A 22937-nucleotide genomic window follows, 5' to 3' on the forward strand; every position below is an offset into this window, starting at 1 on the left:
TTCTCTGAACAGATTGCTGCGGTGGCACAAGGGTCAGAAGAAGCATAATATATCTGGACTGAATAGGAGCAATTAAGGGCTGGGGAAATAAAAATTATTTTACATTGAGTCTATTGTAATAACAGGAACTCCTTCAGCTACTTGCTTTTATCTACTTGGATCAAGGTGTCTGAAATAATTTCATGTCTTTTGTTGCACCACACGAGGAAAAAGATGAAAAGAATACTGTGCTCAACTCTTGCTCACAGGATTTATGTTGAACTGACTAGGATCTGATGCAGAACTCCTTTTAGAAAGTATACAGACTCTGAAATATAGTGGAAGCCATGCTTCTAAATTCTCAGCAAAGGCTGGCTTTATTTTTGTCTTTTGCAAGGTGCTTTGCAAATATACAAGTTTGATGAAAATTTTCATGCCCAGGTTTTTAATGAATGCTCAGTTCTTACTTATCAAGAAAAAAAAAAACTTAAATATCTTACAGATGAGGCTGCTGGTGATTACGGTTTTGTAATGTTTAACATGCAGTTTTAATGTTTTGAATTTTTGCTTAGCAGGATGAGAACTGCACCATGAGTCTTTTAAAAATAGTCTTCATAGCTGAAATGTTAATTGGAGTTTCTGTTGGGGAGGTCGAGATTTAAATGCTTCCGACATAGCTTTACATGGAACAAAGTAAGAATTAGGACAATGTGAAATATGTACCAGCATTGCATCAAAATGAAAATATTGAATGCTACCAAACCTAGACTTATGTGGGGCACTACAGAAGTGTGTTGTATAGTATCCATGGAGTAGGATTGTTACCTTGCAAGGCAGGAGACAATAGAATAAAACTCACTAACCCATATTAGCTATTCCTATAAGGAGACACTGGGCATTGTTTTTCATAGCTACACTTTATGAAGCACATGCTATGATAATGGCCGAGTGCTGTGATACTTCTTCTTATTTGGTAGATCTTGTACATGTGGATGAGATATTGTTTTTCCATGGATATGTTTATATGAATTCCAGCCAGTGCCTCTACCTAGAAAACTATGTCAATGTAATGCAATGTTATGTAAGTTTTGGTTTGGTTCTTATATGCTGCACGTCGCAGAGTTAAATGTCTTCCAGAAGTGCATTAAGTTGTGGAATTGTCATCTACTACATAAGGTTTTCTCTCTCCCATTCTTTCCAAAGATGACTTTTGTGCTCTCTTTGGTTTTGATGTCTTTTAAAATAGTTTTTACATTATCTGTACGTGGTTCTATATGTATTTATGTGACTCACATTCAGAGTAGGAGATAGTGAGCTTTGCGCTGGGGATAATTCCAGTGGAAACTCATCCAAAAGTCTGAGACTGTCCTGAGAAAGCTCTGTTTTCTGCAGAGCTTTTCTTTGGAGATGGATAATCACATTGCACCTGCACAATGAAGCTACTGTCTGTTCTTCCTCATTCTGTCTCTCTCTGTAGTGACCTTACACAAGTGTTGGGAGTCCCAAACTTCTGAATTCCTTAGAAATAAGGATGCACTGAAAGTAACCCTGCAGATGAAATACAGATCTTAGACCTGCATCCATCCAGGAGTGGTTCTCAAAGCAGCTGTATCTTGCACTTGCACACTTGCACTGCTGATTCTCTGTAACATCCAGGGGTGAGTGGGATGGTGGGACCCAGGTTAGAGTGTTTGCAGGAGGACCCCACATTGGAAGCAGTGTTGCTGTGAGATATTCCTCCCTTCCTTTCCTTCATTCTTTCCAGCTTTTTCAGGCTGATGTCTAACACTGGGTCTTCAAATTCGAATGTTAAAGCTGAAGCAGTGACTGATATGTATCACTCAGGTGATTATTAGGATAACTCAAGCCCTTTTGACCAAGCATTACTGTTGTGTAGTTTTTTCACCTTTGGGATTTTTCCCCACCTGGATATTGCTTTTGAACTGAAATAATCTGAGTATCACTTAGGAGCTGAGCTGTCAGGAAAACATGGATCAAATTCCATAACAGTTTTTCCAAGTGTGGTTCTTTTGCCTTTTGCTAGCTGCTTCCTCATGCTGTTTATCCAAAACTCCACCTGCTGTCAAGGGCAGTGTTGGCCATGTGAACTGCCTTCATGTCCATGAAGCAGCTGTACCTATTAGGCTTAATTTCTCCAATGAATTACGAAGTGTATGTAATTTAAAACCCACTCTTCTCCTCTGCCCTCCTACCACCACCAGTCATCTCATTTCATCTGCAAGCAGTGATGGAATTAGGTTGCCAAGAACTTGCAAGGTTTGCTTTCTCTATGCCAAATTTAGCATAATGTATGTATGGCTTGCTCAAGGACAGTTTTTCTGTTTACCTGCCATATCATATAACACTGTCCTCATCATGAATAGCAACATTAGCTCTTAATTTTTGTTTATTTTGAGAAGGGAGAAAAGAGGGAAATGACGACTAAGCTTGGGAGGAGTGCAATCAGATGATACAATTCTCTAAGATACCAAGACAGTCTGAAATTGGGACTGATAAGCAAGAAAACTCACATAATTTGTGTGATATCCAGAAAACTGTGTTGAAGTGAAACTGAGAGTAAAATTTTGCATTGTAGGGCTCTGTGCTATATTTGGATCAAGCAAAGAGAGACAGAATTTTTTGAAAGTGCAAGTGGACACCATAATAATTCCTTAGGTAATTTTTCTTTCTTTCTGGTTTTTTTTTTTTTCAGGAGATCCTCACGTACTGTGGAAAAATACAAGAGTGTCAGTAATGGATTTGAACATGAGCTGCCAGCAAGCTGGATGAATTGTGTGATTGTCACATCCACTGAATGTTCTGGAGCATCCCTGACAAGGTTTTAATTTTCTAGTGCAGACTAACTTTATTTTGAATTTTATTCTTACATTAGAAAATTTTTAGCCTCTAAACTGTATCAGCAACTGAAAGGATCTGGGAGGACTAACGTCATGAGGGGAAGAGGAGGAGCAGACACTGATCTCTTCTCTGTGGTGACCAGTGACAGAACGTGAGGGAATGGCCTGAAGTTGTATCAGGAGAGGTTTAGGTTGGATATTAGAAAAAGGTTCCTCACCCAGAGGGTAGTTGGGCACTGGAACAGGTTCCCCAGGGAAGTGGTCACAGCGCTGCCAGAGTTCAAGAAGCATTTGGATGATACTCTCAGGCACATGGTATGACTCTTGGGAATGGTCCTGTGCAGGTCTAAGAGCTGGACTTGATGATCCTTGTGGGTCCCTTCCAACTCAGCATATTCTGTGATTCTGTAACCATTTGTTCCAAACAACCTACAAAGCTCTTTTTTTTGTCCTTCTGGCAAGTATCCATGAACACATTTAAGTTTTAGACAGCCTTGAAACAATCATAACAGCTGTATTTGACCAACAGATTGCTCATCATCCTTAAGTGATATCTCTTAAGTACAGAGAGCCCAATCACTGTAAGGTTAGTGGTTTGACCCTTCGAAGAATCCTGATACTGGCTTAGAAATAAGTGATTTCACAGTGATACTGTGAAATTTAGGGGACAGAGTTTTTAAGTTGCATTTTAAAAGTCGCATTTTTACTGTTTTCTGATCAAATACACCCATTTTTATCAACATTTTTTTGCACTTCCATCCATCTCTCCATGTTCCTTTATCTTTTGTCAGCCAAGTTTGTGAAACTGCTTTTTGCAGAATTCTGTTTGAACAGAGTGTTGCGTCTGGCAATATTTCTGAACAACTCGTAATTGAGAGGTTAAATATTGAATTCAGTGAGGTTGTTTCAAGAAGGTTTTCACATTATTTGAACAACTCCAAGATTTGGTTACCTGGCTATCCTGCAATAAAACACTTGATTTTTAATTTTTCCTGGGGTTACCACTATAAATCACATCTGGTGTAAGAGTCTGTGACACTTGCATAGGTCTGTAAAAGTCTCTGAACCTCACTTAAGTAACACTTAACAAAAATATACATTGCATACATAGTTGGCAGTGGAGACGTGCCAGCAGAGCCAACCTATGAGAAGGGACTCACAGTGCATTCCCAAAGGACACATCTTGTTGAAATAAAAGAGAAGGAAAACAAGAACATATCACGAATAATCTGTGTATTTCAAAGGGAACAAGGTATGCCAAGAAAAACATAGCAATCTTGCGTCTGGCTTGAAACAACATTTAGAAGCATTTTAAAAAGCTTTCTACTTCAGTTTGGTGCTAGAGTGGGTTTTCAGGCTTACAGGGCCCTTTTCTTTCAATTTTTTTTTTTTTTTTTTACCTAGACACAATATTGAAAGTACAGAATTAAGAAAAAGTACTCCTAAGATTGGAACTCATTTGTTGTCCAGTGTGAAAAGACATAAAAAATAGGATGTCTTGGAAGAACAAGAAGAATGTCCTAGAGACATTTACATTGACTGGATTTATATGCAATAACAGACAATCAAACTGATATTGGTTGAAAAACTAAAAAAGAAATTAGTCTTCTTTTCAATAACAGTAGATGAATGATAATGGTGATGGAAACCGTTGTTTTAGTTACCTGAGATCAGGCATAACAGTCTTAACTACAGTGGAGCTACTCTTTCTTTAACAGAGAACATTACACAGCAGTTTCTGCTGGCTACACTACATAAAATCCATTCTGCTGAATACTATTCCTTGGAGCAATTATTAGCAGAATACAAATGCACAGAGTTGGAAAAAAACCCAAATAAAAATAAATGCTTTTGTCAGACCACATTGTTATGAATAATCAGTGAAAAGTGTGTGAATGGTAAGAGAATGGACATGAAGAGTAAAAGGTACAGGAGTAATGCTATCCAGCTTTAGGTGACATCTGGCAGAAGGTGACATCCAGAAAACATAGCTGGTTTGGGCAGGAATGAACTAGCAATGAGCCAAACTTAGTAGTGCTCAGAAAGGAATATAAGGGCTTGCGTTTGTGGTCAGTCCTGTGTTGCCATCTGTCCCTGCTCTAAAGAGCGTAGAAACCCTAGTGCCTCTTCATGTCTGCCTGCTTAGGCCATTACCTGAGCATCTGTTTTTGTTTTGCTGCATTTTGGTATTCCCACCAGTGAGCAGGAGTACAGAACTCTAGAAAGTAAGTCTGTATAGGTTAAAAGAGTAACCTAACTCAGCTGTAAAGCAGGAGGGAAGGGAGGGACATTGTACTGTTACTGCTCCTGTGCAATGTGCTTTCCACTGTGGCCCTTTTGACCTCTCCAGTTTTCTCCTCTTTCCCTTTTGGCTGCATTTATTTGGAGGCATTTGGTGGCAGCATTTTTTTTTTCTAACTGTGTGTGACAGTTTGAGCTACAAAACTGAACATTATTCTATGCAGTTGGTTCCATTTATTTCCAAGGATTAGAGGAATGTGCTTTGAGGTTTTAGATAGTGACATTTGTGATGGTCTGGGAGACGTGTTAGAGTGCTGACTTCAGCCCCAGTGGAGCCGGCAACTTAGGACACTCCAGACCAGCCAGCTTCAATAGAATAAAACTAGCTTGTCCTAGATAAAACAACCAAACCAAAGCTTTGGGGCAGAAGATGGAATTTCTGTAAGAAGCTCTATAACCAAATGAAAAGTTTCTGAAAAATAACGAGTTAAACACATCTAGAAATTATCTAGATAATAAAAATAAAAGAGAAAAGATTTCACATTTTGTCTTCTTTTCTCTGCAAAAGTGTCTGAAGTTTCTTAGCTGCCTAAGATCCTGTAGGCTACTATGTCAGAGGAAAATGTAACTGCCTTTTACAGATTTATTTCATCCTGCCTTTCATATAACTAGATTGTTTTCTGCACTGGGTATGTTTTGGTTACATTGATCTTCAAAAAACAAACAAACAAAAACCACAAACAAAATCAGCTCAATTAATTTCAAGACCTTTTATTTGGGAAATAATGTATGAATAATATAAAGACTGTCAGATTAATGTAGTATCAGACAAGGGAGAGAAGACGTTTTGCCAGCATTAGATACTTAGCACAGGCATTCATGATGTCTTAGGTCACCCAGCTGTTGAATCCTGTGGCCTCAGCCACCACATCAGCCAGCCAGGCTGCCTAGGCTTCCTCTGTAGGTAGCAGAGAGTGAGACCCGTGGACAAGGCAACTGAAAACACCTGAGTTAAGGGAGTCCTGATCCGCCAGCAAAGGAACCTCTCCTCCTCTGCTGGATATCATGAGAATTGCTTGCTTGGGAAGTGCCTAAAATTGGGTGATACCGGTTATCCTTTCTATATAAATTTTTAAATAACTAATAAACTGCCTCAAGTATTTTATGAACTGTCTTGAAGACACTTACCTTCTGTTGTTTTAATTTCCCAGGAGTATATTTTTATTTCTTTCTGTCTCCTAAATTGCCCTTACCTAGTTTTCACATTCCATTCCTTGCTCCATTAAGATCATCAGAACAACACTTCATTATTTGGCCTTATCATAGGTGAATCAAAACTGATGTACAGTGGGAAATATTGCTTACTAAATTTAAACATGAAGGTGAGCTGTTATTTACATGCAAGACAGCTTTGTTGTTATGATCTTTTATTTATTGCAGTTCTAGTATGCTGGGAGCTTTGCAGCACATTCTGCTTGGTGTGCTCTCTGCTCTTTGAATTTCGGAATTCTCCTGAGAACAAAAGGCTGGTTGATCTACTCTTGAAGCTTGACAGATGATATTCCTATTTATCTTTTGAAAATGAGAAAACAAAAGGTAGTCACCATTCTTTCTGAGCATCTGGAAAAATGTAGATAGCAGATTTGACCAATTTTAATTCTCTTCCTCTGTTAATCACCCTAGGTAGGGATATTTACAGGTTTTATGATCTGATTGCCACTTTCACGCAGTGTAATTCACCACCACAGCTGTGGATAAATACTGCAGGGAAGATACCATGAAAGGTAAAGTATACAGGTTTAAAGCTTCCAACAGCTATAGCCAGGCATTAATAATGTAATTTATGTCAGCCCATAGGGGCCTGTAGCAAGGGAATTAGGACACCTGGCCACAGAGCCAGAGTCATGAGCACAGGTTGTTCTTCAAATGTGTGCTGGCAGTGGTTCCCAAAGTCCTGCTTTAAATGAAGGCTTAGTCACACAGGCTGGCAAGTGGAAGGTGGGCAGGGGTGGTACCAACAGCCTCATGCTGGTTCTTGCTGTTTTCTGCATGTTTCTGAGCATGCTCTTAATTATATTTACCCAGGTCCCATCCCAAGACTCAGGGGGACCATGGATTTGTTGTAGATGTATTTCACTGCCCTCTTATGGACGGACTCAGTGGTAATCAGGAAAATACTCCTGAGTCCCCCAGCAAGGTACATGATATGCTTCAAGTTTAGAAAGCCTCTGTGCATCAAAGGGAGGCAGCCTTAGGTTTCACTGTGGTAGAATCTGTGAGATTCTGAATTATTATATTAATTACTGGCTTGGACCAATTCAAGTGTGTATGTGGGGGGGAAGGGACAGGTCAAATTTTATGAAGGTGAAGTGGTGTCCTGCCCCAACTCAGCCCCTTGGAGCCTCCTTGGGCAGCCCTGGAGCAGCTGTCCATCACTGGCACACCGTGAGCACTGCTCCACACCCCGTCCCAGAGCCCAGAGTGGCCAGTGGGTCAGAAGTCCTGCCTGGCGGGTGGTGGCTACAGGGGACCAGACCAGATAAAACCAACACCATGTGGCCATTGTGTGGTTGTGGCCCTGCCATCTGATGAGTTCCTGGTAGCTGGATCTATGCTGGATCTATGGGTGGTAGCTATAATTCTCTCTTTTTCTCACTCTTTCTTTATTTTTTCTTCTTTTCCTAATCTCCTTTCTTGATATTTGGGTATCTTAAAGGTATATGGGTTGGATTTTGCTAAGTTGTATGTGCTAGCATGTGCTAAGTCAATGCTTTGTGGAATATTTAGTTGAATGTTGCCCTTTAAACTTTTCCCAAGTTCCCTTATTTTCTAAAGTTTACCAGTAAACATGTGTTATCTGACCTCCTGAGAAACATGTGTTGTGTCTTCTCTTAAATATGTGATTCACAGAGGCGAGGAGTGGAATGTATTGGGTTTGACCAGCCAAGGTCAACCCACTACACAAGGTATAAAAGAACTGAAGGCCTTTTTAATAAAATCAGTGGGCAAAGTTTTGGAGCCTTGTAAAACCCCTTTGATGAACTCGTAGCTCAAGGCTTGAGGTCTCTCAGGATGGAACAGCAGTATGTGTTATTACCCTGCCATTCTGGAAGGGGGATGAGCACACCAGGTCATGCAATTGCTATGCATTTGTTATAAAACAGTGGTTATAATTTGCTGGAACACTGTTCCACAGCTAACTACAATTCTTAATGTGCCCCTGGATATTCTGTTGGATATTCTGTTGGGCCCTACTGGGTTCAAGGGCATCATCAAGGCCATACAGCCAACAAATAATGTCTTTACTATGTTCTACTGCACAGATGCAAAGCTTTGTCTTCCTGAAGATGGGCTCCTTGTACCCCCTTATTCAATATAAAAGCTGTCCTTGAAGCATGTTTTGAAAGCAAAATAGGTTAGGAAAATGGCATTATTTGCAAGCAAACTGACAGTGTCAAATCTAGTTGGGTAACTCTGTGCAGTCAGTTGAAACCAAGGCTTAATAACTTCTGTGGTAAGGGAAAGAGGGTATTTTTAGCTGGCAGTAAATTGCCTATATTTTTGAGCTGCTACAGTTTCAGTCCTTTTAAAAAAAGAATGATATCAAGCTCCAGCTCTATTATGTTTGTGAGCTCTTTGTCAATCTGTTGGAGTCTCTTGGAGCTCTGGTGGCTGTGCTGGATCAGGCCTTGATCACCACTCCTGCTCCTTTTCTCTGTACCTGTGCACTGCTACCTAAGGTGTCCATCAGTTACATGCTATAGCTCCCAGTCCAGTGAATTACTGATGCTAAAGAGGGGAGATCCTACTGCACTCCCCTGCTCTGTTCCTTCCTCTTCAGGCTGTGTAGTTCTGGCTGTCCTCTCCACTGTCTCTAGGACTCATCTAACTCTACAGTGACTCTATTCAACTTGGCAGCACTAAAATAATCCCCAAACAAAAACAAAGCATAGTTTATTTACTGCTTAGTAAGTTGAATTGGCTTTATTGTACAGATAGAGCACCTAAAGTTACACAAGAGAGGAGCTGAGGCTGTCTGTTTGGGAATGGGGATACAGACAAGGAGGAGGGAGAAGGAAAGCAGTGGAGCAGTACTATTGCATCTTAAGGCAACTGGCTGTTAAATCTTCTCTGCTAACGTGCAGCTATACTCATAGCATCTCAACATATCTTTCACTCTCCCCCTCTCCAGGCTTCCTTATGCCATGGTCATGAAGTAGTGATATTCTGCTCTTGCATTTCACAGGAGAAGGCACAGAGACAATCAGTAGGTCTCCCGACATGGCGAGAAATTGGAGTCAAGTGTCCCAAACTAGAGGTGAGTGTCTGAACTGCTGGCCGTTTCTCCTTACCAGAAGGGGCAACTAATCTTTCGTCCTCCCTCTTAATTCCTGCTCTTATATGGTATTTGTAGTCCTGCTTATAAGCACACAGGGATATTTTTAATACTGCACTGCAAAGGAAGAGGTTTGGTATCCTTCTCCTGTCCATTTATCCATGATCTATTGCAAATAATCTGGTAGCTAGTGAGTAAAACCAAAGGTGCCTTCCATTTGTTGCTGCCCTGCTGTAGTCTCCCTAGTTAGCTGCCAGAATCTTCTAATTTCTAAGATAAATATGCTAACACTTGGATTTCAAAGTGCAAAACCACGTTGAGCATATTCATATCCAGGAGTGGTCCTAATTGGAGTTTTTATTGAATTTTTCTTTGTATTCAGGACTGGTAGCATGAAAATATATTATGCTGTTGAAAGCTCCAAGCTAAAATGCACCAAAGATTAGCTTGTTTCTACCTAATAATCATGTAGCACTTAAAAGTCACTGTGCAGACTGTACATGACAGTCAGGGACATGTTTAAAACTAGTATAATCAACTTTCACTCTGTTTTTTTACTTTGCATGCATTTAGAGTAATCAAACAGAAATATTCTACTTGCAGGTCTTGCTGAGCTCTCTTTAACTACCCACTTGTAAAATCCTTTAGTAGCATATAACATCTTTAAAATGAAGTAACACATTGGAACTGAAAGTTTCTGAGTGATGACATATTAACTGCCTTTCAGATTAGTCCCAAATATTTTTTTTTAAATTGTCTACATTTTGGTGATTGAACGTAACCACTACTGCTTGTGGAGTTTGTGCAGACAGACTGCACTTTCCATGTTCATGTTCTGTGAGTATTTTTGTGGTATGGAATACTTGGTATCCACAATACAAGCTGTGCTATTTAGCTGTGATTAGTTACTTAAGTCATTTGTTATTATTTCCATTGCCTAACTGGGAGAGAATAATTTATAATTAGCAGGGTGAATTTGGCTTTCTGAATAAAGCAGTAATTTGTGGGATGGGATTTATCAGGAAGTGGAATTAGGACATTTTCCCTTTTCTTAATTGTACAGATCTTGTCCTTAGACTCAATCCTAGAAAATTAAGTTATGCTTAATACTTTAGGAAGGGAACATATTAATTTTAAATACTGTATTCTATTTAAAAATGAATGCAGCTGTGCTCTTGATATTAACTGTGAGGAATACCATCAGTACAGAGTTTGATTTATGCCAGGGTGTATACAACATATGCATTGTCTCTATTGTGTACTTGGATATCTTTGATCTGTGGGCCGTGGCTCTCCAAGTCACCTGTCAGTTTGAACCTGTAATGGGTGATAGAGTGTAGGCAGAGGGTAAAAGTTTGGTATGGGGTTTTAGTTGAAGCCACTCCTTGCTGTTAAGGCAGCTTTTCAGTACTACCTTCTGTTCTGTGGTACATGTGGTGAAATGATTTAGGATTAGGAGCCAGGAGCTTGTTGTTACTTCTACATTTGGTAGGACCGGAAATCTTTATAAGGAAACATCTATTGTTAAAGTCAGGGTAATTGCAATATTTAGGACTTGTAGGGGACTTTGGATTCTGCTGAATATATAGGGAAGTATTATATTGTGATTATATTTGTTAAATCTGGACAAATCAGGGCTATTATGTAGTTTTAAAAATAAACTCAAGCTTCAGTATTGAATTGATTTTAGTAAGCATAGTCTCTGGCCTCTGAAGTTTTAGTTTAATCTGTATTTGGCTTTCAAATGGTATTTTGAACTCTGCCCAGTAGAAATGAGAGACTGAAATTGGACTAAAAAGTTACAGGACAGTGCATCTAGCCTCTCACTGGTTGGTGATTAGCATAAGTGTTTGAGTATTGCTTGTAAGGCCGTTTTGACCTCCACTGAGCTTATACAGAAATGCTAAATTAGATGTTGGTGTGATTTACTTTCAGGGGGTGCTTGTTACTCTTCCTGGATTATACAGAAAGACTACTGTGATCTGGCTTCCAGCTCAGATGTCTGCATTAAATACCTACTGCTAGATAGAATGAATCGGATCTTTTGGTTTTTTGGGTTGGTTTGTTTGTTTTTTTTTTTTTTTTTTTTTTTTTTGCATATTGGCAGTAGCACTGATGAGGATCAGTTGCCTTAATTTTCAGCACATCAGTAGCAATCTACTACTACTCTGGAATTTACTCAGATTGTTTTTGATCAGTGGTTGCTCTTGTCAGTTATTTTGAATAACATTTTGAATCTTTTGGACAAATATGGAAATACTGTGAAGATGGGAAAGCTGGAACAAAGGTAGATTAGTTCATTCCAGCTTTGCTCAGGCTTGATCTAATTCTGAAGCAAGTGCCTTTCCACAAGATGTTGGGTGGAGGCACCCCAGGTTCTGTAGCTCAGCCAGTCTGGGCTATTTGAATTGGCAAGTTTCATTTCTTTTATACTTCTGTTCAGGTCAACTTTCTGCTTGCTGCTTCTTTCTGACAGATGTACAGTTTTAGTTGGTTCCTATACATTTGATCAAGTTTTCCCAATAAGTTCAGTGGGTGTGAAAATATTCAATAAGGAAAACCTATCATACCCCGCCCCACCCCAGAAGAGGAAATTGTAGGGACTTGAACAGGAATTGGATCTTGCTTCTCTGAGTTGGGGCTTGGCACAGAATTCATTAATCTGCAGCTCTGGCTCTGGTAGGCACTTTCCTTGCTCTTTCCTCCTCCTTTCCTTTCCTCCTCTTGGCTGCTTGTCCTTGTCTGGCTCTTCCTTCACTATGCTAGCACAGTTGTGAGTAGCAAAATAAATTGGACTGGGGAACTGTTCTGGATAAAAAAGTTATTATGATATTGGCGGTACAGATTATATTTCAGCTGAATCACTTCCTTAGGAGACTACACAAATATTTGTGAGAACCAGGACTGGAGATGGAGTAGGAATGGCTTCAGCTGACAAAAGCGTCATTGCTGCCAAAGCCTTAGTCCCAAAAAAGTGCTGTGAAATCAAAGGCAAACCTGATCAAGTGACCTGATATGGTGTTGGCGATGGACCTTCTCTGAGCAGGGTATAGGACTAGGTGAGCTGTAGAGGTCCTTTCCAACCTCAATTATTCTGTGGTTCTGTGATTCAAACTTTAATCCTTTTCAGGCATCCTTTGACTCTGTCATGCATTTGCACACATTTCATTCAGCATGAATACAAAGCAAAGATCAAGACTGTTCAACCGAGATAGCCTCTGGTATGAGGCTATCTGGTATGCTCAACATAGTAAAAGCCAGATCACATCCACCAAATTTTTATTTATTAAGAAGAACACTGTTGCAACTTTTTCTTTATTCTTCTCTGCCTCCTAAGTAAGAATTGCAAATGTGGTACTGTGTAGACTGTTGTATTTTGCTTTGTTACATTGTTAATTGTAAATGATGTGAAAGTTGAAAGGGTGATGTCTAGGCAGAGACATTAGACAACCCTGTACCACTGTCAAACTCTCTATGATACCCATGGTACTTAACCTGTTCTTCCATAGCGAGTGACAAAGCAGGCAGTTCCTTCTGTGGTACAGGACTATCCCTAAAAGCCATCTGTCATCTCTCAGAATCAGGACCACGGTGCATTGGTAGTAGACTGCACAGTGATGTTGAATGTATGCCTCTGTTTCCTTCTTCCTTGCCATGGTGCTGGTGTTGAAAGCCATGTTCCTTTCCAGGTGGCTGGCCCAATGTGCAAAATGCAGAGAAAGTGAAAGACAAGGCAGCCCCCACTTTAGCTGCAGTAATGCAGATACCAAAGAAAGCGTTGAAGTTCACAGTCCACATCTGTCTGAGGTATCCCCCTGGTATTGCAGCTCTGTCAGTCCCTACTACTTTTCAGTGAGATAATATTCAAAAAGAACTCATTATGCTGCACAAAGTGATCCAAGGACAAAGAGGAGCACTTTTTCCAGTGCTCAGAATGTTGTAGCTCACTTTTTCACCAGCCTGCACAATTTCAATTAAAAAAACCCCATAAAATTTTTTTAGTATGCATGAAAGTAAAGGCGGGAGACCTAGTACTGAAGTTTTGCTATATTTGAAAATCAACTCCAACTATGCAATTGAAACTGTAATAAATCAGTTCCAAGCTGATATAAATGTATCCAAGTAGGTATTTGCAAGGAAATACACTCTACTTGTTTGACATCTAGAATGGGATTCATTGATGGATTTAATGGTGAGGAAAAAATCCTATGCAACACATGAGTCATGCCATTCTAAGACAGATATATAAATTAATTCAGATGAGTTGTATTCCAGAAGTGCTTCTCTACTACAGTGGAAAGATTGTCTAAATGACCCATGCAGTTTTGCATGTTTATATTGAAGGCATAGAAAGTTTTAGTTAGATGCATCTCAGCCCTGGTTTACTACAGGTCTCATTGTGTCCAGGTTTAACATGGGGATCTGAGAGCCTCATCTTATTACTAACATGATAGTGTTAGCTCTATCTAGGTCTGATCCATACTGAAGAGAGGGACTTGTGGTGAGGAGGGACAGAAACATACTGACATACAGAGCTATGGCCACAGCCAGGCCAAGGGGGACATCAGCCACGCAGTGGTTTCATGAAGGGTGTAAGGGCATGCGAGTAGCTGATGTTGCCCAGACACAGGGCCTGCAGGTCCCTGGTGGCACCTAATAAGAGTGTAAAAGACAGAAAGAAACACCACAGTAGGATGCTGTCCTAAATTTTCTTGTGACAGCTCTGCCTGCATTTCTTGCATGCTGACAAGCATTGCATATGACACAGGGAGAGGCATGTAAGTTGCATTTCTTATGAGCTGAAAGCAAATTATTAGCTGCAGCATATGAGGGATATTTTTGAGAAACTACTTCAGAAAAGTTAGTGGAAGGTCAAGAGCTTAGGGACATAGTCTCAAGGGGAAATCTCTGGTGACAGACCTGATCCCAGCTGTGATGTTAAGCCAGATGGCCCTTTTTTCCATGTTCATATCACCATGTGAGAAACTGCATGGGGAAACTGATGTCACTGAAATATGTCTTCTGTATTACACTGCTGTGTGATTTGCTGTCATATGTGGCTTTGCTGCCAGATGTCTGTGATGAGGTTCACACAGAAACCCATGCTCAGAGTTGCTTTTAAAGGCTCAGCATAGTCTACTGCATAGTCTCTTAGATTACTGTTTATGTCCTGTCAAGCAATTCTTGCTAGTGACTTGAGCCTTTATGTATGTCCCTGGCTACCCTTTGGCTGGTCCTCAGAGAACGTCATATGTTCTGACCAGCCCCTGTCTCCTCTGAGTGGAGTGAGCCAGGCTATAGTTACAGCACCTCCACTTGTTGTCAGTGACCTCACTGGTGAGACAAATCAATCCTGAAGGAGCACTTGCTCTTTTAAAGGAAGGCAGTGAGCCATTGCACATTACGCGTTGGCATGATATGTCTTAGCTATTTGAACTAGAGAGGGCAAAATCCCTTGGGCCTGTTGCCCGGGCTTTATGAGTTTATTTGGGGATGGCTGACAGTTTACTGTCCCCAGCTCTGTGCCTCATCCAGGATGTGCAAGGTGCATCTGAGTCAGCTGCTGCATCACCTCGGTTTACATCATGGTTATGGTCTGGGGTATAATAAGGCTGACTCATGTTGATTCACTGGCAGCTCAAATGTCTATATGGTCTGTGCTAGACAGAAAGCTGCGGCAATATTCTCCTTTCATCCTATCTACTTAAGGTGTTTCTACTCTTCACCACTCTTTGCCTTAGCCAAGTTTGAATATGGGATGATTCACTGTTCTGCAGAACATTGCTAGAAAGTCTTCCTTCTCCCCCCTGCCACGCTTGTTTGAAGGGACTTTCCTCAGTCTTCACTTCAGTTGCAGAAACAGTGTCTGATGGGTCCTCACTGTGCTGCTAACCTGTGTATGTTTGCAGGGGGCTGCCCCTTCAGTTCTTGACAGCCCATTGAGGCAAATACTTTGCAATTTTCCTTCCTTTGCCTTTCTTTTCCCCTCATTCAACAAGGTTCTTGTCCCTTTGGACCTCATGCAGAACTGGAGAACACTATGACACAACAACATTAAAAATGTTGGAAAATGTTCCTGCATTTTCTGCACAGCAGCTGTGGACAAAGCTCACAAAATGCTATGTTATCATGAACTGCAGAGAAAAATACTGCCTGGTGTACATTGGCTGCTACCTCACTACTGAGAAAGCTCCTTTCTGACTCACTGATGTTCTCCTCAGGGCACAGACACCCTAAGTGGTTCTCGACCTCACCCCACCCGAAGGGGTGCTCAGCCTTTCGTTGCCATCCCTGCTTCATCCCCCCTGACAACTGCATGGCCAGGCAGTGGATTGAACGTTATAACTGAAATGATTAAAGCTGAAGGGAACTTTATTTCTGAGGGTCATTCTTACTCCTGATGGCTGCAGCAGTGTAGTCAGCAGCACAGCCTGTCATGCAGTTATCAGGCAGTGCCTGGCAGAGAAAGTGGCTCTGGCTGGACAGAAATCTCTCTGGTGGCTTTGTCTTGCAGAAGACAAAGTTTTGTGGAACTGCTCCTGCCTGACAGGGGCTTGTCAAAATGGCTTCAGTGGAATAAGAGTGGGGGATCCAGAGAATCTGCTCAGTGAGGCCTTGAAGAGGTGGTGGGGCAGGGTGAGAAAAATGGGAAGAAAGGTGGAAATGGGGGTATGAAAACTCAATGCATCCAGACAAGACTGCGAGTGCTGTCAGAATGGAGATGGGTTTAGAGGAGGCTTTACTGGAGAGAGAGAGAGAGAGAGCTGAGCATCAGATCAAGTAGAGGGGTGTTGAAAGGAGATGTCATCTTTTACTATACAGGTATAGCTAGAAAAAGCACAGGCACTCTTTTAAGCACACTGACTTTTCAGTGACATGGAGGTGAGTTCATGTGCCTTAAAATCTGTCTGGTTTTCCCCCACCTTAATTTAATAAAAACTAAGACCTATCCTTAAAAATATTGCCTTGGTTGTGTTCTGAGACCATCACAGCTCCAATAGCTACACGATTACAACCAGAAGTAGAGACAGAATGATGTGTGGGAACTTGCAGTTGGAGGAAAAATTCAAAGGCAATTCTTCTTGCCAGCTTTCCAAGGATATGTTATAAGCAGGCCTCTGACTTCCTTACACAGTCTCTGCCCAGCAGTAGATTTTACATTCTCTAAGGTCCCTAGAGTTCAAACACATTTAATGTCTAAAAATGCTTGCCTCTCTTGTACATAGCCACATCCCTTTTGGCTTTCTTCCAAATGAGCAGAGCTACCCAAATAGTAGAGATGATGAGGATCAGTCCCTTCCTGTTATCTTTATGCACATTTTCCCCTGATCTTTGCTGGATAAACTGCCTCAAGCCAAGTATGTCCATCAGCACGTGTGTCAGAGTTCTATCCCCAGGCTGGCCATGGCACAGACACTGCGCAGAAGAAGTCCCCTAATGTGTGGTAAACATACAGCCATCGTGTTTTGGTTTAGTGAAGGGTAAGCGATGGTATACAATTTCAGGGAAGATTGCTGATTTGCAGTCTCTTCAGGAAATTGTAATGTTCACTTAGACACTATCCTTAGTCTGAATATGTTAACCCCACTGATGAAAATATAGCCACAATTTAAGTTAATTGTACAGTTACTGGAAACAATAAGAGTTCTCTTTGTAGTCAGTCCTCCCACTCATGGCATCAGCTAGTTTTGTATCCCTGCTATCTCACACCGCAAACCAGTGGGGAGAAAACAGTAATTCTTGACTCTCCTATTATTTAAGTGGAGGAAGCAAAGGAAGAACATTTTTGCATTCTATACAGCTTTATTCAGCAGCAAGCTTGCCTTTAATTGCAATTTTCAAGTGTCTCATGGAAGATTATCACATGTATTCTGAAAAATATCAGCAGTAGAACTGTCACTTTATTGAGAAGAAAGAAAACAAGACAAAAATAAGTGAAATTGATGTCAGGACTTTCTGGCTCTAGTTTTAGGCTTAAATTTATTAGAAACTGTTGGATGGGGAGGTGAACTATTTAAGAAGGCTTTTTGATAAAATACAATCAAATGATAATGCTTCCAGGCTTTTGCCTCCCATTTACACCTCAGGGCTCTGAAATAGGTAATGATGCAGTATTCTGTCTCACCAGTCCTTAAATCCAGAGAAAGCGAGAGAAGGAGAAATAGCCTCTGAAGTGCTGGAAGTTGAGTCTAAAGGATTCCTGATCTTGTCAGTGGTAGGAGAAAGCTCTTCTTCGGGTATAAGGACAGTCTTGGACTTTATGGACTTGGCCTCCAATGCAGGTGAGAATTAGACATAGCTGTGCAAAGAACTTTCCCCTGGGCATTCAGGAGAAATTTTCAGCAGCTCTGTGCCTGTTTACTCCCCAAAGCAGGGTTTCTTTTTGCTTTCTGGGGACAGATGCTGGTGAAAGCAAATGCCAAACCATGGTACCACATGAAGGCCAGCAGAACTGTTAAAAAAACAGATAGTTCCCCCTTCCTTTTCTCAGTCAGTCATTCTAGTCTTTACCAAAACCTCCTTACAATTGCAGCACAAGCATTTGTATGACCTTGTGGGGAACTATATTGGAAAAAGTGCATATTTTTTCCAGAGGGTGTTTTTCATCTGGATCAGTTCTTTGATCTGGTTCACCATGTAGCCATACAAATATTTATGATGGCACAGTACAACAGATGATCTGGGAGAAGATGTGGGAGTGGGAGAAAGTGGAGACTGCTTTATTGGTAATCATATTCACTTAAAAGAATACCAAGCTGTAGCTTAAAGAAGAAAGGAATAGCAGTGGGATGACACATCTGAGAAGGGAGTTGAGGCATGTGCATTATTCTCCAGAAATGAAAACATAGCTTCAAATATCAAATGGTGCCCTTACAGGGAGTGAACATCAGCTGACACAGCCATTTCCAAATGTTGCTGTCTGCAGGCAGGGAGATTTTTCAATATTTCAGTCACTCTGAAACTTCTCTTTGAGGGAGCTGGAAAGCAGAAGATGCAGATGGTGAATCCAAACAGCTGCAGAAGCAGTGGATCTGTATGTAGATGACCTTCATGTAATCTGCAAGATCTGAAGGGAGATGCTGTGTGAGATCATTTTGGATAAATATGCTGGTGTCTCTGTGTGTTTTTTGTGTGTGCACAGGTGGGTTCTTACATGGTGTTCTTTTGAAGGTACTTGTTATGGGTTTCTTTTGAACTGGTTTGTCACCAGAAGGAGAGAATTGCACACAGATTAATTTACCACTATTTTCTTACTAAGCTGTGCTACTTACAGCTCTCTCTGGGTCCTGCATGTTGCAATGGCACAGTAGGCTGCCCAAGTCCTCATAGAAAGATGATGTGTGGCTCCCTGTCCCATGTTGCTGGTATTCAACCTGACTTCTGTCACTTGGCACTTGAGCTTGCCTGGCCTTGGGACAAGGGCCCTGTCTGTGCTTGCCCATTACCCCCAAAACTGATTTTGCTGGGCCTTTGATGGCCTCTGACATTTGCTTTAATATATCTGAGTTTTCTGCCAAAATATCCTAGTTCCAGTGCATCCAGGTGGAGAGGAGAGAAATTGAATAGTGTTGCTGCCTGCTTCCTGAGGCTCTACTGCATTTTATAAAACCCTTCTGAGATAATTCCCAATCCAGAAGGGAGCTCCCAGTGTTCTTCACCATTAGGAAGCTAAAGCAGTTGCCAAGTCTATTCAGAGCCTTACAGCTACATATGTGCTGAAATGCTTTTCTGGACAGAGGTCCAAATTGCACTGCTGCAGTCTTAAGTCCCAGTTTGTATCTGCTCTTTCTCTACAGAACCCAAGGTATAACTTACAAACATCCAAGCTAATTTTGAACATGCTAACTCAGTTGTCTACAGCAGTCTAGCTAGGTGAGCAAGAAGTTCACCAAAAATACCCTATCAGAAAATCAAGGTAAAATTAGGCAGCACTGAGCTCCGTGGTGCTGCAGGTTTATGGCTGTCCCTGCCCCAAAATACAGAAGTTTGTGTCTTTTCTCATAGTACAGTATTTTGGGGGCTGTCAGACCTTTACATCGGGATGGACTGTGCTTCTGCATACTACTAAGTATTTGCTGTTTACATCTGCCTTTTAAGAGATTTTCTATCCCACTATTGCATAAAGTCTCACAGTTGCACACAAGGTAAGATAGGGGCTTTTCTGCTCTATAGTCAGTGTTGTGGGAGGATGGACTGTGTGCAAGTACTTTGATTCCAGACTAAATGCCAAGTCTGATTTAGCCTGGCAAGTCTTGTGTTAGTGTTTCCAGGGACACATGAACCAGTTCCTTTCAGAAATGTTTTAGAGTGAATAAAGTTCTGAATATCCAAGTGACACTTCATTATTCACTGGTACTTTTGTTTCAGTAGGTGTAGTTTCAGTCAGTATCTCCCTAGCTTTTAAGTGAATGATGTTATTATACCTCCACTTCTTCAGAGGCTCTCAGGATCTGGGGTGAGATCAAAGATGTCAGCTACCCTGTGATTTTCATTAAAAGGGAAAGGCAACAGGGAAAGGGCTGGCTCAGGTAGTGAAAAGATCTTTTAAAAATATTTTCCTCTTCAGACCATAATAGTGAAGTAATGACTCTCACTTGAATAAAGGATGCAGGGTAAGAAGCAGAACAGTGCTGGGATCAGACAATTTGGTAGTTTCCTTCTTTTGTGTGTGGGGAAGGTCCTTTCCAGATCATTACCAATTCTTTGTTGCTCCTGCATTTGACTACGTTGTGGGAAACCTGATGGGAAGGAACAACCTTGGGAATAGGTTTACAGTTCCAACTGCTGCAAATTTAAGGACAGGATTGTTGGGCTTATAAAGCTATGAGTAAAAAGGAAGCAAAAATGTCTTCATCAATTCCGGGACCAGAAAGACTGAGGACTTTTTTAGTACTGATTTTGCACCTCTGCATAACAGTGTCAGGGCCCTGAGGGCACCCCCATTTGGCCCCTGCCAAGCCTGCCGGGGCTCCCCCCACCCTGCTTACAGCCTAGGACCCCATGTCAGCCCCCTGGGGCTGTTGATCTGTGTCCCAGTGATGCTGCAGCTGGGCCACTCTCCAGCTGCCCACAGCCCTGCTCAGCCATGGGCACCCCAAGCTGGGCCCACCCGTAGGCCCATGTCCCCATCCCCACAGGGTTGCCCAGTGCCCATGTCTGGGACTCTCTTGGCTTCCCTGGTGCCCCTGCAGCAGCTCTGTTTTAGGCTCTGCCCTGCCATCTCTTATGGGAAGGCCCCAGCCCTCACAGGGCCCTGACAGTCGAGTTGCTTTTGCTGGAATTCAGCCAGCACTTTTCCGAGGGTTTTTTCCTGGTGCTTTCTCAGATACACGAATACATCTGAGCTGACTAAAAATATTCTTATCTATTATTCAATAATCTCTTCATCTTTCACCTTGCTGCTGGGTTGCTTTGTAAAACTTTAACAATAAGCTCATTTGATTAAAGTGGAGATAAGGAGCCAGCTCATATGTGCAGATTTTTGCTGCAGAACAGTTTGGGAAACCCATGTGTATTTGGCCTGTCTGCTCATTTCAAGACCTATAGACAGTACCGTAAGAACCGGCTGCCTGTTTGTTTCCACAGACATTTCAAGTATGTAACATTAGACAAACATGTTCTTTAACCTTTATTTAAAAATATCTATTGCAAAAGCACAGAGCTCGATTCTAATACCCAGGAATAGCAAATGAGCTGTTCACCAACATGAAGCAATGCTCTAAACAGAGTGTTTTCATCACCCTATTTTTTTTATTTTAATGATTCCCTTTCATCAGAATGTTTGGTGAATGTACTTGACAAGGTTGCCTTAAAGAGTTTATTACAGCCACATGTTTGAGACTGCAAGAGGGAGGGGAAGGGGGGGTTATCTAATGCAAGAAGATATTGGAGACTACCCCCGCCCCTCTTATCCAGTGTTGGCTATTACGGTGCAGTTATGGTTTTGGAATATGCAGTTTCTTTTTTTGCTCCTTAAAAAAAAAAAGGGAATACATTTTTCAACATCATTGTGAGAAGGAATTGTCATTCCCCAGCCTGCACAACCTGTGTATGCGCTATGCACAGATAATGTGAGCACGTCCCTTTCATGAAGATACTTGTTCAGGAGCTATAAGGGAAGCCTAACTCCAACCCAGGGTGTGTTTGGAAGTATGCTCTGAAACATTAGTACTACCTACCTCAGAAAATTTCACTACAAAGTATCTGAGTGGTTGCCCCAGTACAGATTGGTATTTGTCACCTTCTGCTACTTTTGCCACCAAGGTGATAGACGTGATAGCAGTGGCTTTACCACGCTTGCTGAAGAATCTTTTTCACTTGAGATATCCCTCCAAGTTTTTTGTGTAAGCAGGACTGAAAAGTAAACTATCTATTTTCTCAGGACTTCCCAGAATCACAATCCTGAAGGAAGGGAGGGTTAAAAGTATTTTTTTAAAAAGGCTTTTTAATTAAAAATGAATTAGAAATATCTTATTAAGCCTCTTTAGCCTTAACTATACAGAGAAAATATACTGATTTAGTATATAACTTGCACAAACCGCAGTTGTGTTTAATAGTGGGGTAGCTTGTCACAAATTTCTGCCCTTGCTCATTCCAAGGGCAAAATGAAGTTTAACATTAGGATAGTTAGAAAACATTTTACCTCATACATTTTAACACTCCATTTTCCCTGTATAGTGTTGAGCTTAGTTATTCTAATTTTATCTTCAGTAATAGGTTCCTAATTTTATTGTTGTGGCTGTTGTTCCCTCAGGCCATTTGGAAATGAGATTCAGCATTTAAAAAAACCCCCATAGATGTAACAGACTTCTAATAATGAAATCAATGAAAAGAGTACTTCTGACTATAAATCCTGAATAGTTTAGCATTAATATATGAAAAGTTGCTACTATTTGTTCAGTGCTGAGTTTTCCAGTGCTGTTGTATTTAACCTGTGGATATTCTGCGCACATCCAGAAATCTCCATTCAGAAGGGCCGGTTGACATGTTTTGCACCAAAGTATATATCAGATGTGGTAGAACCCACAGGAAAACTTTTGAAACACAAGAGGACTGTGTAGCCAGTGCAGTGTTAATGGCATTATGACCAAGAAACTGGTTTAATTTTGCAGCAACAACAGATATTTCCCCTGAGATAGAAATTTTTCTTTCACTTACCTGGAAAAGTTGGCTAGCTCCAGATCTGAAAGGAGGCGTATGTATGGCTAGACAGGACACTGGGACTCTCCAGCAGTGGCTCTTCTTCACTTGTGTAGAAGGGTGATCTGTGTCTTGCTATATGTGCATTCTCAAGAGGTGAGTTTTTTCCTAGGGGAAAAGACCTGGGGAAATTCTTCTCTGGGTTTCCTCATTGACTGCAATTTGTCTGCTCTGCCCTGTGCCTCCCCAGCATTTTTATCTGAACCATTCTGGGAATCTGGAGGTAAAATGAAAGCCCTAAACCAAGCACTTTGGGATGGCCAGTGCTCACTTCCCCCAGTGCCCATAGCATCAGCAAAGAAGAATCAGCAAAGTTGTCAGTG

The 22937-nt window shown here is 41.2% G+C and overlaps 1 protein-coding gene across 1 annotated transcript in view; it reads left to right on the forward strand.

The window, feature by feature from the left end:
* Positions 1–22937, forward strand: part of LOC135414564 (uncharacterized) — a 131406-nt gene that overhangs the window by 95445 nt on the left and 13024 nt on the right. Inside the window, exons 9-11 of the mRNA XM_064655464.1 lie at positions 2693–2818; positions 7164–7275; positions 9271–9396. Coding sequence (XP_064511534.1) covers positions 2693–2818; positions 7164–7275; positions 9271–9396 — 364 coding nt within the window. The remainder of the gene's footprint in view (positions 1–2692; positions 2819–7163; positions 7276–9270; positions 9397–22937) is intronic.

Source organism: Pseudopipra pipra, chromosome 5, assembly GCF_036250125.1.
Source record: "Pseudopipra pipra isolate bDixPip1 chromosome 5, bDixPip1.hap1, whole genome shotgun sequence".
Lineage (NCBI taxonomy): Eukaryota > Metazoa > Chordata > Aves > Passeriformes > Pipridae > Pseudopipra > Pseudopipra pipra.